This window comes from Fusarium flagelliforme (assembly GCF_020744385.1).
Source record: "Fusarium flagelliforme strain FIESC 12 MPI-CAGE-AA-0113 chromosome Unknown B0J16scaffold_1, whole genome shotgun sequence".
Classification (NCBI taxonomy): Eukaryota; Fungi; Ascomycota; class Sordariomycetes; order Hypocreales; family Nectriaceae; genus Fusarium; species Fusarium flagelliforme.
The window spans coordinates 2620620-2635260 of record NW_025763503.1 but is presented as its reverse complement, the minus strand read 5'-3'; the positions used below and the strand labels follow the sequence as shown (position 1 = coordinate 2635260).

General features: G+C 47.8%; 4 protein-coding genes across 4 annotated transcripts; 2 read left to right on the top strand and 2 right to left on the bottom strand.

Annotated features, from left to right (window-relative positions):
• Positions 1 to 496: 496 nt before the first annotated feature.
• On the bottom strand, positions 497 to 1705 carry B0J16DRAFT_327674 (acyl-CoA N-acyltransferase). Its single transcript, XM_046126124.1, has 3 exons — positions 1358 to 1705; positions 981 to 1304; positions 497 to 853 (listed from the first exon to the last, which is right to left on the bottom strand). Exons 1-3 carry the CDS (start codon positions 1486 to 1488, stop codon positions 586 to 588), a joined length of 723 nt encoding a protein of 240 aa, XP_045988823.1. The 5' UTR covers positions 1489 to 1705; the 3' UTR covers positions 497 to 585.
• Positions 1706 to 2837, top strand: B0J16DRAFT_366425 (uncharacterized protein). Its single transcript, XM_046130089.1, has 5 exons — positions 1706 to 1859; positions 1923 to 2063; positions 2108 to 2186; positions 2421 to 2516; positions 2591 to 2837. Exons 1-5 carry the CDS (start codon positions 1767 to 1769, stop codon positions 2752 to 2754), a joined length of 573 nt encoding a protein of 190 aa, XP_045988822.1. The 5' UTR covers positions 1706 to 1766; the 3' UTR covers positions 2755 to 2837.
• A 723-nt stretch (positions 2838 to 3560) lies between these two features.
• Positions 3561 to 5863, bottom strand: B0J16DRAFT_313514 (uncharacterized protein; the record flags this gene model as incomplete). The annotated part of the gene is made up of 2 exons (XM_046125134.1): positions 3561 to 4963; positions 5017 to 5863. 2 exons carry the CDS (start codon positions 5861 to 5863, stop codon positions 3561 to 3563), a joined length of 2250 nt encoding a protein of 749 aa, XP_045988821.1.
• A 120-nt stretch (positions 5864 to 5983) lies between these two features.
• B0J16DRAFT_313513 (uncharacterized protein) lies at positions 5984 to 6791 on the top strand (the record flags this gene model as incomplete). Its single annotated transcript, XM_046125133.1, has 3 exons — positions 5984 to 6179; positions 6318 to 6420; positions 6599 to 6791. The coding sequence occupies 3 exons, from the start codon at positions 5984 to 5986 to the stop codon at positions 6789 to 6791; spliced, it is 492 nt and encodes a 163-aa protein (XP_045988820.1).
• Positions 6792 to 14641: the final 7850 nt, after the last annotated feature.

Below are 14641 nucleotides of genomic sequence, written 5' to 3'. Positions count from 1 at the left end.
ATGCTTTCACCGCCCAAGCTTTCTGCTCTGAGACCCATCCAGCGTGTCAGCCTTGGTGAGGATCCGTGAGAGCAGAGGATCACCTCCACTATCACAAGATTAATGCAGCCCGAGTTGGTTAGTTCTCAATAGATTGTCTGATTGCCATGAGGTAGCGAACAACGGTGCAGCCAGCCAACGCAATTTCGTCCAGTCGGGATTAAGGGAGTTGAAAACAGCCCTCAGCTTAGGCTTTCATGGAACAGTCTAGGCAGAGTCCGGCCACCACTGCGAAGATCATAGCATGGTGATATCTTTAGAACAGGAGAACACCCTTTTAGAGCAGCTTTAACCAATTGTAGCGGCTTAGACGGGCCTTGAACTTTGTTCCCCAACAAGGCCAAAGGTTCGGATATCTTTAGAATTGTACTCGGTCGAATTTTTATTTCGAGTTTGTCGTTGATTGTGAATATCACGTATGCATCAAAGACACGCTCGAAATTGATATCATGTTCCTGTTCCACAACAGAGTAAGCCTGTGATACGAGCTGGCCAGCAAATGTAACATGGCATACACATTTGCTATTGCTTCTCATATTATTGCTGCTAACGTCCAGGTGCATGAGCTCGTGAGTCGCCCACCTTCTTTGCGGCCGTTGGGCGACTGAGTATCACATAGTCGGGTATCACCACCTTTCCTCCTCTTAACTTTCGCTCCCTCGGGGAATAATCGTCTTTTGTGAATCCCAACTTTTCGTAGAATTTGAGCGCAGATTTGTTACTCACGAAACACGTGAGCATGGCCTTTTCGATACTTGGTATGTTCTCTGCGACGTCCATGTAATAACACATAAGTTGCCTGCCCAGACCAGTTCTTTGCGGAGTACCTGTTAGCACGATGTTCTTGTTTTCTCGTTATCAGGTCGGATACTCCTGGAGTTCCACCGACATCCCGTGGATATCGTAATGATTCCAGAAAAAGGTCACATTGGTCAACTTACCCTTGCAATTCTGGCTTCAAATGAATCTCATAGCAGTAAACAACCGGTTCATGGTTCTCAAACGTTGGCATAAAAGATGCAAATCCTTTTATGCTGTCTTCTCCGTCTTTGACCAGGATATATCGAAGATCTGGGGACCGCATTTCCTTCTTCTTCACAGATGGATGCCAACCAAGAGACGAATTTCGATAGTCTGTACCGCTTGTCTCATCCACCAAGTTGTAGCATGCTTCCAAGTCTTCATCACTCATACATGTAGGACGGACGAGACTCAGATTAAAGGTTGTTTCATCCTTGGGATGTTTCCAGTCTGACCAATCATCGCTAAAGCAATATTAACGAATTGGTCTGAATGCATTCTGACAGTCAAGGCTCACCTAGGTTTTAGATATTGTGTAATGAATTCATCGTCCGAGATCTTATTGGCGATTTCGATAGGATTTTCTATCTTTTGTCGTCTTCTTCCCACAAGTCGTTTCGGTTCTTTCGTATCATCTGTACACGTCATTCTGATAACTCAAACAAATTATGATGAAGAGATCGGATATTGCAACAATAGGGATTTAAGAAATTCGGTCTCTCGACACGGTCGTACCTGCCACTAACAACTTGTCGGGCCCAAGACCACTTTCCCTCAATGGACAAACCAGACCCATTTGATAGCCGAGGTTCGTCCGATACGATGCGAAGCCACCAGTTTGAAGCTTTTCATCATCATTATCACTACAAATTTCAAGTGATGAGCATATTCACTATTTCACAGTCGATGAGGTAGTAACAGGCGGAATGGTCCTCAGCACTCGTCTGCTGGTTTTCAGCCGTGGCTATGCCACTCGCCCAAGCGGTTCTCGCCTCAAGCCTACACTAAGTCTCGACCAGGTATGTACAAGTCAGTCTGATACAAGTCATGACATCGAATTCTGATAGGGTGAAATTGTCTAGTTCATTCAAAGAGGTCGAGTTCTGGCTTTCTACCGCACTATTCTGCGCGGCACGAAAAAGATTGCCGATCCCACTACAAGAGCCGAGTCTCGAAGATACGCCCGTGATGAGTTCGAGAGACGTCGCAATGTGAATGACTCGGTATGTTTCCCCCCTTCACTACTTGATAGTCTACCGCTGACTAGCTTTCTGTAAAGGCACACGTTCGATACCTCCTCTCAGTTGGCAAGACGGAGTGGGAAGGCATGGAGAGGTATATCGATGGTATGTAGCGCAGAAAAGTTGTAATAGTAGTTGTAGTTGTACATAACGGACAAGTCCCATCGCTGTTACCGTCCTCCTTGATCAACCTTTCAAAAAGATATCCTGACGCCTGTCAAGCTAAATGTCTTCTGCTCGTTCTATCATGCGTGGGCTGTATTTCTCGCCATCTCCGTCCGATCCCGCAATTCGTTGAAAAATATCGTACAGTTTCCTCCCGTGTCTCGTAATTTTTAGCCTTGTCGTTGCTTGTGTCGAGGGTTCGCCTTGCAGATGATGTACAAGTATCCGTTATGTCGCTTGCCGGCCTTTCGTCGAACGACCTGAAAGAATGTGAGCCTCCAACAAAGAACTCCGAGGCAACAAGCTAAGCCCGTTCTCGTAGGTTGCCTCCTCTCACCTTGCAGTGCTCGCATCGCTTCTTGACCGAACTGTGAACCTTCATGCCTCGAGTCTGCTGCATCAATCCGTTTCCGAGGGCTCGGGAGATGGGTGTCGTCGCGGGGCTGGCGAAGAGCGACCAAGGGGCGCGAGTCGCAAAAGCCCCCAGTGCATTGCTTGGGGTCAATGACCTCGCTGATAGCGTAAGAGCGCGAAGAAAAGAGGCCATCGTGAGTTGCTTTGGAGGGGGACGACTCTTAGCAAAGGTTCTTCCATTCATCGACTGTTGAGGTTTGCTCCATGAACCGGATCGTCGAATCACGTGCGACGCACTCACCCCAGAATCCACTTTTCCTATCAACCTCAACCTCAACCTCCACGTCAGGGTATCAGAAGAATTGGCCGCCAAAAGTAGAAGAGACGAAACAATTTAACCATTTTATGCGAGCTTGGACTTGCTTTTAGGTTACTTAGTTTGACAGTGTAAGCCTCAGAGGAAAAATATTCTGTTACCCACCTGCTTCATTCATGGTTCAGTGAGTTCAAAATTGAAAGAGTGCCCAAGACTATAGGTATAGTACTTTATGTCTTGGCCTCTACTGATCTCTAAGGGACATCACGAGATTGAAATTGAAAACACCAAGGGGTAGGATTTTGTGCAAAAAAGAACCATTTCATCTGACTCGGGTACGTATCAGAAGTCCTCTAGATACCTAGGTAGTATCTAGTCCCCGATACAAACTATGTGCCTGATTGTTTTCATCAAACCTCATCGAGTTCCAAATTTCATCGCCAAAATCCTCAATCAATCAATCAATCCATTCTGTATTAGCAAAATCCCCATGTGTAAGCAAAAGCAATGTCTCTGTGTCGAAAAAAAGAGAAAGAGAAAAAAGAAGAAGAAAACCAAGTCCTCCTATGGCTGCAGATCTGTCTTGTCGGCAATCCCATCTTGGCTGGGGCCGTAATGTTCAGGAGTAACGTAAACGTCATCCTTCACCAAAAATCGTCCGACACCTTGCCATCGGGGGTCCAATAGTTCTTGGGTTGGGCCTCCTCATCAAAATCGAATACTTCCTTCTTGAAAGGTTCGCCCAAGTTGTTGTTGTACTGCTCGATTGCGGACGCAAAGGTGTGGCTGATGCGCATGCCCTGATTATCCTTGGGCTTGCGGCTGAATCGAGGGCCTTGATCTTCATCATAGTGATCCGGGCAACCTCTGGCTGAGATCATGCCAGCCAGAGTTGGCGGCGGGTTGATCCAGAGAACACCTGGGTAGCAGAATCCCCACATGAGCGACAAGGTTCTCCGTGCATCAACAAACAAAGCCGCGTCCCTGGCATCAAGTTGCTGTTCAACAGTCGCATTGAGAAGCGTAGCCAAAGTAGGCAAGCCCTGCACACTATCAAAGTGGCATTTGCGGTTGCGGAGCAGTGGTTCCTCACGCTGGGCCCAATAGATTTCACCATTTGGGAGAATAATCTGGGGATTCGGGTCGGCCTCAGCCTTGGCAGTCTTGAAATGTGCCAGGTCGTGTCCCTGTTCAAGGAGGGGGGCATTGACGTTAAAGGCATGGGGTCTCCAATCCGGGTAGAAACCAGCCATGATGTTCATGGTTGGTTGTTTGAGATGGTCCATCTCATTGTCCATTTGGTAGCGCAGAATGCATGCGGAACAAGTACGACGCTCAGGCCGATTTCCAATCTCCCCGTTGTCAAAGAACTCAGGTAAGAATTCGTAACCACATGAGCAGCAGAATGCAAAGGACTCTCCCATCTTGTGGATGTAGTACTTGACCCAATCGTTCTTGAGAGGCTGGAGGCCACTTCGTACCGCCTTGAGCAAGTCGTACATGGCTTGTTTGATAGCGTTCACATCCTTGGATCTCTTTTCCTTCAGGTCAAGGAAACGATAGAGACCGTCTAGAAAGGCGCATATCTTGCCGGGAACCATTGGGAGGTTGAGAAGATATGTCATGAAGGCAGCATCTCGGTCCATCAGGAGCTTGACCTTCATATGACGCGATTTGAGGACTGCCAGCATGACGATGGTGAGAACACCTCGCTGGGCAATGTCGTTGTCCTTGGGCTTCCAAGAAAATCCGTATGATTCGAATTCATTCTTAGATTTGTAGGGCATTCCCGCATGGTACCTGGGGTAGAAATCAAGGGATTCCACCCGTGGGAGATGCTGCCGGTCTCGCTCCAAGTTGACCTCGCGAATAAGGTCGAGTAGGAAGACGACATCGCCCAAGTGCAGCATCGGGCATTCGTAGATGCCAAGCATCTTGACGTGTGGGCAAGCTCGAAGGATTATAGCAATAAGCTTTCGGTCAAGCAAAGGAGTCTTGTGAAAGTGCAAGACTTCGATGAGATTGCTACGACGGGCAATGGCGGTCACTAGACAAGAATGTTAGCATGTAATCAGTGTAATAGGGAATGGTTTGACTTACGTAGTTTCATGGTCTGAAACAAGGCAACTTGCTTAGACATGCAATAGTCCTGGGTCGGATTTGGGTCGACAGCCTTAGCGAAAGCTTCCAGAATATCCCCGTCGGCAACGGCAGGAATCGCTTGGGCCATCTTTACAATGTCTTTGGGGCAATGGTAACCGTTGGCGATGTGCACCATTTGGTTGTTCTCCCCCTGATCATCGCAGGCGTCTGGGTGTGTGGTTCCAAGATATTGACGGATAGCGACCACGAGTTTCAGAATGTTATCGCGACAGGCAACTTCATCGGAAATAATCTTGGCAGATCGCTCATTTTCCTTTTTCAGTTGGGCCATGGAACCAGTGGGATGAACGCAAATGAAGACGGCGGAGCCAGTCATCTCTCCGTGGTAACTGGCATCGAGGAAATTCCAGATTGCGATTCCTCTGGCAAGTTTTGCCCAGAGTCTCTGGTTTTTGTCTACAGCAAAGTTTTCCAGCTGCTTCATGCCTTGAGCGGCCATCATCTTTCCAATGATGAGGCCAAATGTCTGATCTCCGTCGAAGACTCCGACCAATGGTGAAGCATCCTTGGTGACATACATGTTGGCCTTTTTGGTCATGATATAACTAGTCATATCAATCACCAGGTTTCCAGAATCGACGTAGATACCTTGGAAATGGGTGGCTCGGCCTTGGTTATCGATGATGAATTCCAATCGGGAAGTGGCTCGATTCTCGTTCTCGTCATGCTTCGCTTTAAAGTCTTCAAGAATCTGGCGAACCGACTTGGTTGTGACAAGCGGATGGTAGCCTTCTTTTTCAAGGCGGTTGCAGGCCTCTTTCGGGCCATACTGGTCGATAGACATTGTAGTTTCAGGTTCTTGTCTGGGGTTAGTTCCCATCTTAGACTTTCTTTTTGCCATCTCGATGGAATAGGGATCGTGTATGACTATAACGACGATAAGGTGAGATGATATTGATATGAGATGAGTGGGAGACGGGATGATAGAGAGAGGAGAGATGATGAAGAAGAAGAGGAAAAAGAAGAAGAAGAGGAAAAAGAAGAAGAAGAGGAAAAAGAAGAAGAAGAGGAAAAAGAAGAAGAAGAAGAAAAAGGAAGAGTGTGTGCGCGGAGTGTGAAAGGATGGGGAAGGAGAGATGATGAAGAAGAAAAAAGGAAGAGTGTGCGTGCGCGGAGAGGATAGGCAGGAAGGTGGGTGGTGAAGGTTATTGCGGCAGGAGAAATCGAGGACCGAATACTCAGAAATTTGTACTCACCAAAATGAACGGCTGTTCAAAATGTTGTTTGTTCTGTTCCAGAAATGCCTTTCCTTTCTCCAAAATGGGTTGTCAAAACTTCCAAGGTCGCTGTAGAAGTAGAAGTACGCAATATGTTCAGGTCTCTCTCTGTATCAAGAAGTCAGTGAGTGAATGGGCATCGAGATGAGGTTGAACAGAGTCAAAGTGCAAATGATTTCGTCTCTTAGTCTGAACTTACCTAAAGAGAGAGAAAGAGGGTAGCGTTGGTATCAATACCTATTGATATCTAGGTAGAGGTTCCAAACCAAGATGTGATAGGATGTGATGATGTTGATGTGTAGGAGTGAGGATGTAGGAGTGAAGTGGGAGGAAGGAACGGCTGTGGAGGTCGTAGGAGAAAGGCTGTGGATAGCCGTGACGCAGCAAAAGATGAACCGGCGGGGAATCAGCCAACCAAAGCAGACTCCATCCAGAAGGGATGCAGCAGGCCACTGCGGAGCAGCTGTTATACTTTCGAGAGCCATCTTTAAGTAGCTTCTATCTAGATAAATAAAGAGTGTTGGTGTATATTATACCTACTGGTCCCTGGCAGGACAGACCAAAAAGGAGGTCACTGGAACTCGATCATTATCAACAACATATTAGGCTTGAGCATCACTAATACACATTTTCTGCATCTCTATCATCTAAATGTGCATGTGCATGTTTATCTATTCTAGAGTTGTGGTACTGGCGATTGTCGTTTGCCTCGGGCCCTCTGAAAGTACTCGCTGGTGGAGGAATTTTAGGGGGATTCAGTAGACAGCAAACAAACCGCCAGCTGCTCTCTCGAGCTCCCCTGCACTGACACTACCTTACCAAAAGATTAGGTTCTAATAAATTGTCATAACCAATATGCACCAAGAGACTTGGGAAATGTACCAAGAAGTGACATCGGTAGTGTTCTGATATTCTCCCAGAACATCACGTACCGGTGCCAACTCTTCGGTATCCAGCGAGCAACCCGTACACGAACAAATAAAACATAAGACATGACCATATTTAATAAGACCTGAACAATACTGTCGTGTTCTAGCGATTCAAGGAAGGGGGTTGGAGTTCCGAGTTTCGAAGCCATCGTCAACACCCATCAACCTTACTCTATCATCTCAGCCATGCATCAACACAAGAAAGCACCGTATCACTACTACACTATTTGCTTCTAAATACATCCTAAATCACCTCTGCTTGTTTTCAACTCCATACTGCAAGTTTCGCGGTCAATATCTCTCTCGGCGGCAGACATCGCGATCGCCCTACCAACTTTACCAGCGACGACATTGCTCCAGGTCGCGCCCTCTTCAACCACGTCATTCAACGATGTATTGCCTCTAATAGACACAAGAATCTCAAGCTTGACCTTCTATAGTGATAAGCATCCAAGTTCCAAAACAACAACTACTACTAACCCCTGAAACGCTGACCAGACTGCAGACGCAAGCCCACCAGACGATCAAACCACCCGCAACTCTCCCTTGCAGAGACATCTATCTAAGACCATTGCTATAGATTCAAAGAACCATTTCAACCACATCTGGGAACTTTCATTGAGTTCTTTCGACATCCGAGTCTACAATTCACGATGGCGGTCAACTGATCTCTACCTCCCGTCAAAATACCCCCTTGGCCAACTATTCCGAATCGCACCCCTTTCGAACCCCCGATATCATTTTGAACGAATCAGAAACCTCATGAGTCTTTGTGTTGGTATTTGTACTCGATTCTTATCCTGTCTCGACAAGTTCTCTTACAACTCGACCTCAGCTACGTCTAAAGGCGCGAAACCAAGATACACAACATACTACCTCGAACCTAACTAGACGTTTATATCGCCATGTCAACGCTTAAAGATACTCTTCAGCCAGACCTTCTCTGAATTGAAGGAAGAGAAGACTCTGATGCTCAAGACACAGGCGGCCAGGTTCCCGAATCACCAAACCCGTCAGTATTCAACACAACACTTTGCGCAGAACGATGGATTGCCATCCATAGGCACTCTTTCAGACAACAACTTACAACTCAAAGCACACAAGCGATGCGCTCCAATCGAAGACATTTGTCCAAAGACAAGAAACAACGGAAGAGGGTCCTCCTTTCTGGGAGGCTGTAAGCCAAAGTGGACCGCATGAAGCCAAAAAGATATCAATGCCGGCCTCATGGTTACGATACTGGATACTGGAAACCCAAAATGTGAAAGACAAAGACCTCACTCATGTCGTTATCATAGCTGACATGTAGAAGGACAGTCGTGCGTCAATCGGCATGCTTACTGATGTCAGATCAGATCTGGGTACAACATGATTCTTACGAGGCGTCTGAACAAAGCAAGCCATGACACCTCCGGCAGTACACGGTTCCTTGCATTACACTCCTCGACTTGACTATCACATGCACGTCCAATTCTGCAAGTGGCATGTTGAGCGAGGTGCGGCAAAGAATGCTAATGTATTCTGCTATGAATTCAGGCAACGGTACGAAGATCTCACACCCAGTCGAAAATCAAGAAAGTAATAGAAAACAGACAACAAGGAAGTTGCTTGGAGACGTAGAAATCCCCGCTTAGTACCTCATTTCACATCGAATCAAGCAAGCTCGCAAAAACCCTGCCTTATCACGCAGGCACTCACATGCCGGACACAGAAAAAGTGGTGTATTGTAGGGCCAGCCAGTCAGTGATTTTTTCCCAAAGTCGTGTTGGCTCACACCCAATCTGAACCAGGGTCCCGCACACCATCAGCTAACAAAGCCATGGAAACAAGGACAAGACAAGCCCGTCCCGGAAGCTTTGCATTGGGTGTCGTCAATGTCAAAGAGGTGGGCACATGGCGCACATGGCCATGCTAGCTATGACCGTGGCGTGGCGTGGCCCAATCTGCATGACTGCGGGGTCCTGCATCGACGTTTTGTTTCTCGACGAGGATAAGGTCCAGACGAGACGATACGCCATTGCCCTAGGACAGATGGGATCAACAGAGTGTGACAGTCCAGTCCGGCATGGAAACCACATATCGGCGACTCGACCAATTCGAGAACACAGCGGGATAAGCGGTTTACCAAGGTTGCTTGCTTGCGTGTGTATCATGGCACGCATGAGCACGAGGTCATGCAAACGGAGGCTTCGGTTTCTTATGGCTACTATCTTCAACAAAGAAGAGCTATGTAGAATACCACATCTGTGACGACTCGCCTTGGCTTCAAGATGGATGGATGGCTCGAAAGTCATCAGCTGTACGGATCCTTTCACGCCAGGTTTGATGGCCGAGATAAGGGACTCGTTGAAACCCCCTGCTCCACGGGACGGCATCTGATAGCAAATCTTCTTCAGTGTTATATACTAGACTATGTCGAAATATCCTTGACGCGGATACCGCTACTCAAGGATCGCCGGTGCGTGAAGACGACGTTGAATAACGAATCCTGCAACGTCGAATCATATGACTCGAAACGGTGGCGGCCAGTACAGTACAGTAACTTAGCAGATAGTACGAGTACTCTGTACCGTTGCGCCCAACGCATGAGACAAAAGCTTGTGAACGACACATGATCAAACATAGCGGAACGGACTGTTTGAAGTTGGCCACCAAACATCAAAACGGGCTCTTCAGGAACGCACCCGTATCCTTTGACCGTATCGTCGTATCCGACCGAGGCTGAAGAATCACGGGTTGGATCACGACGACTCAGAAAAGCTTCGCATTAGCCACCAAGAATAGGTGGATCTCAATCCCACCCAGTGAACAAAGGGCCGCTAGGATGAGTTAAATTGCACGGTCGCATAAAATCTCAAATAAGATCATCTTGTGGAACTGCCCCAGCTTGTTATTTGACAGAATCCGAAAATATGTATGCGAGTAGTCATTTAGAGCACGCATGGTTTGGGCTTCTTGAGCGGCTCTTTTTGCAAGGAAGACAATAGCCACGCAGCATTAAATGAGTCATGGTCGCCAAGATGAAATCCAATAGGCCAGACGTTGCAACGGCTCTGAGTTGATCTTTCAACATCACAACTCGCCTCATCACAGAAAAAAAAAGAACAAATCATATCTCGATAAAGGACTAATCAGGCGTGAAACAAGCAACTATACCCAGGCACAGATAAACTTGGAAAAGTCGACGACTTTTTCAGCCGCGAAATCAAAAGGACCAGGGCCTAAATTCTAAAGCCGACAGACTCAGGTACCATCGGCCGATGAGTGATCAGCCATCTCAGGGATGAAAAGATTGTAGAATCTCAAGCCTAGAGAATGTCGGTGTGACCCGGGTAAAATTCATTCATTCATCATCAGTCGAACCGAACCCAACGCCGATAGGTATTCTTCGGGTCCTATTCCGGCGTTCCAAGGGGCAATGCTACAACACCGTTGAAGCGAGAAAAGAAACCGTCATGAACGCTGAGGATCAAGCTCAACAAGATATTGTTCTTCCGTAACCCTCACGTTGCAATGCTTGAACGCCTAGACTAGACGCCAAAGAGGCTGCAGGGTTGGTCCCACAGACCAGCATTGCTTGTGGGTGGACGTGGTCGTAGTTGTGGTTGCGCTGACGGGCATGTGGACCTCATTTGCATTGCATTGTCCACCGAAGGCGGACCGTGTATGGTGATCATGGTCGTGCACTGGGGACCATCATCTCTCTCTTTTGTTGGCGTGCACCTCTTTGATCCTCTGGTAGATCAAACAAAAGACGGCGCGGTGAGAGAATACATCGACCAAATTGTAACGCCCCAAGTGCTATTTTGAATAAAGATAAGGGTCCAAATGGGAACCAGACTTCTTGGCTCTCCCCAATCCATCAACTTTTGTGGTAGCCATTGTCATGGTTCCTGTCTAATTAAGCCACCTTCGAGTAAGCCAACGTGAACACATACTGTCTGTTATTGAGGTTGGCCATGCCACTCGTGCCGCTTAACAGCCCCGCGAGTAAGTCGATGTGTATGTATTGTTTGCAGGCTGTTGTGTCTCTCCTATTTTGATCCACCCTAGCAGCTGAGTACAATAACAGGTGTCTCATCAGTAAGGCTTCTAACTTCCAGTAGTACAACACGTAACAGTAGCTTCGGAATGCCTGAGTCAAGGGCATGGAGGAATGGGCATCAGTATTTGCAATCTTGAGGCCGGTCCTCTGGCGGAGGCTTCAGGGTGTTGAATCGCCCAAACTGGCTTGGTGATCGCGGCTCTGGCTGCCCGACTATTCCCAAGTGGTCAAAAGAACTATGCTCGAACTAGCTAAAGTGGCAGCTGAGCTTCGAGTCACCTGAACGCACGGCGAGGGAGAAGTGCGATCGTGTGAGCTACACCTGGGGTTACTCCATAGCTTAATACTATTTGTACTTGATTGTGGGATTGTCTTTTAAGTGGCTGCTGCCATAATGCAAGTGTCGCAACGCCGAATTGTGTCATTGTAATGCGATTGTCAATGGGTATAACGTCAACGTTGTGTTGGCACTGAAGGAATACGGCGGGTGTGGGAATCGTTGACGTCCTGTACGTCTAAGTCGAAGCACTTATGGTAGCTCTTGACTGTTCAAGGCATACCAAGGCGGCTTGCTGTTCTCAGAATTTCATCCAGATGAAATTGGGCCAGTCTCTAGGGTAGCATTCCTGTGCTTTATTGTGATTCTCCCATCTTGAGAAAGTGAGTGAGCTTAATGACAGGCGAATAAGGGTCTTGAAGACCAGTAGATGCGGGTCTATCGGTCAAAGTAAGGTACCGATACTATCTTGGGAAACAAAAAGCATGCTCTTGTGCACATGTCCAGCGAGGTACCTCTCGTGCATGGCTTTGTATCTTTTATGGGGTCAAGTCCCTTGCTTCAGTTGACCGTATTGATTGATTCGCCAGAGCATCTCAAGTTAGGGCACCAAGCGGAGCCTGTTTAATACGACATTTTCGCTAGTGTCCAGCCGCCATAAGGCCATGTTTGGGCTTGAAACCGGTTTGGTTCAATAATTGCTTGAACTTTTTTCCATGGAAGACCTGAGAGAAATCATGGATCGAGAACTGTCAGATTCTACACATGAACTTGCTCTTGCTTGATGGTGTGCCCGGTAGAGTTTCTGTCATGGCCGGCTCCCGTAGCCACGACGTGTTGGAGGGTTGACTCATGATATTACTGGAGCAGGGCGTTTGTCGGAGGATGACGCTTCTGCGGGTAGCTGAAGCGTGACCTGATATGACCTGACCTGACACTTGGGGGTCTCCAAGACGGAACAGGGATGACCATCAACGCAGCATTGTGTGCATCAAATCGTGTGAAACGCGTTTTTTGACCTGCGGCGATGCTCTCACGGGAGCTATTGTCCCAACATGAGACAAGAGAGCCTCATGGTAGATCTGAACAGACTAGACCAGCAGCCCGACTCGTCTGAGTTGAGAGCAAGGTGCAAGGAAGCACAGTAGGGCCAAGATGCCAAACGGGCCAAACAAAGACATGGTCATGCATTTCACAAGATAGTAGACAACCTTTGTGCAGCGTGTCAAGACTGCCACTTGTCGAAACGCTGTATCTGGCATAACAACATCATCTCGGGTTCTGTTCCAAATGGTGATCCACCTTAACCCATGCCAACCGAGTTGATCTTGGCCGCATGGGCACGGTGCAGACGTCGGCACTGGGCTCAAGCGAGAAACCAAGAACAAGGACTTAGTGGGTAGTTCGGAAAGAAGCCAGAGCTCTCTTACTAGGACAGCAAGGGCCAGACACAGGAGGTGGATGGATGCTGGGCGCTGATTGGGGTTTGCGCAGGATCCTTGAAGTTGGGCAGATTGTTTTTATTATTAGGAGCCAATAGGTATGTCTGGTGGATGAGTTCCTTAGGTGAAAGACACAGCCCGCAAGAAGAGAGACAGCCGCCCAGACGACGAGCCACCAAGTCATAAAAAGCAAGACCTGCATGTGTGAAAGCGCACATGGCTCTGGATACGTTGCCGTTATTGCAATCCCAGGGAAGCGCGAGGAGGTCAAATGCCAGGCAAGATTGCTCGGCAGAGTGGAGATAAATCCTGCAGGTGATTGGGGGGAAAAGGCGGCTTGGAGATCGATATTGAACATCGTTTCGAGACCCTGCACTGGTCTAGAAAAGAAAATCAGCGGGCAAGAAACAGCGAAGGGTGCCTTCTATTTTCTCTTGAATACAGACCCGCACGATTGAGTCAGGGCGAGAGATGGGGCGTGTGTAGCTTGGCACGGTTTTCGATATAGTACACGAGTTCCATGGAAGCAAAACCGTATTTGATACGGGTAATTGGAATCGAGGGAGGATTTCCGTATTCAACAACGGGGCTCGATAGACCCAGCTAGTATCAAATAGTGTTGATAGTTGCACAGGCCTCTGTAGATGAGCTCAATTAGCCAAGGCGCTGGGGAGAAGATGTTCCACGCTATCGTTAACAGTGATCGATGTCGTGAGTCCCAGGCTGGAGAAATTGGGGTTTGGAGATCACGAAAGGGGCCGGAATTGCCCGTTAGGATGATAGACAGCAGCATGTATTGCGTGGTAGGTGCTTCAGGCGATGGTGTTTTGACATGAGATCTGAAGCAGGAGAATAGACATCGTGTGGTTTATTGATGGGGCCAAAACGGGAGTTACGGTGAGTTCCTTCTTTGACTTGACTTGACTGTCGACTGGACGGAACGGTAGAGGGCAGGAAGGTCTGATCAACTACTCGATGGGAAGGAAGGTACCGTCTGGGCGTGGGAAGGTACGGTCGAGTACGTGGGCCCTGAATTGCTACAGCAATTTTGTCCGCGGCTAGCGTTGGTCGCTAAAGTAGAGTCAATCCAAATCCACTGGTAGCCGGCAGGTCGATGGGGCATCTGCAATATTAGTTCCACTTGTTTAATGCAGCACAGACCAGGGCATCACCCAGCAACAACAAGGAGTAAAAATTGGATGGAAGGATATTTTAGAATTGGTTGAGGAGAGACATTGAAACTTGAGTAATAGTTGCTGGGGAACCAGATGAAGGATGTACATCTTTGGAGAGCCGCATAAGCAATGAGCGGAGGCTAATCCTTATCGTCCAGATCGATATAGTGTATCTCGAAAGATGGACTGTCATCCAATATCAATGGAGGAGATGAGAAGGATGCCCCTGCAATGACCGGCGAGTTGACGCGAGGGTAGCTAATGAAAATCTACCTATCAGGCTAGCCAAGGAGATCGTCCGTCGGTGCCAGGTGGTCTGGGAATCAGAGACTCCGTAGAACAGAACACGGTGAGGAGAGGATAGTTGTGAATAGCCTCGTGAGGAATATCAGATCCAGAAACACTATACACTAGCAGTGAAGCACAACTGCAACATGGATAGTTCCTCGTACGGCAGACAGTACAATACAGTATTGT

Coding starts and splice junctions, on each gene's coding strand:
- B0J16DRAFT_366425 (XM_046130089.1), top strand. CDS start 1,767: ATGGTCCTCAGCACTCGTCTGCTGGTTTTCAGCCGTGGCTATGCCACT. Junction 2,187..2,420: donor CATGGAGAGGTATATCGATG/GTATGTAGCGCA, acceptor CGTAATTTTTAG/CCTTGTCGTTGCTTGTGTCG. Junction 2,517..2,590: donor GTCGAACGACCTGAAAGAAT/GTGAGCCTCCAA, acceptor CTCACCTTGCAG/TGCTCGCATCGCTTCTTGAC.
- B0J16DRAFT_327674 (XM_046126124.1), bottom strand. CDS start 1,488: ATGACGTGTACAGATGATACGAAAGAACCGAAACGACTTGTGGGAAGA. Junction 1,305..1,357: donor ACACAATATCTAAAACCTAG/GTGAGCCTTGAC, acceptor ATATTGCTTTAG/CGATGATTGGTCAGACTGGA. Junction 854..980: donor TTGAAGCCAGAATTGCAAGG/GTAAGTTGACCA, acceptor TACTCCGCAAAG/AACTGGTCTGGGCAGGCAAC.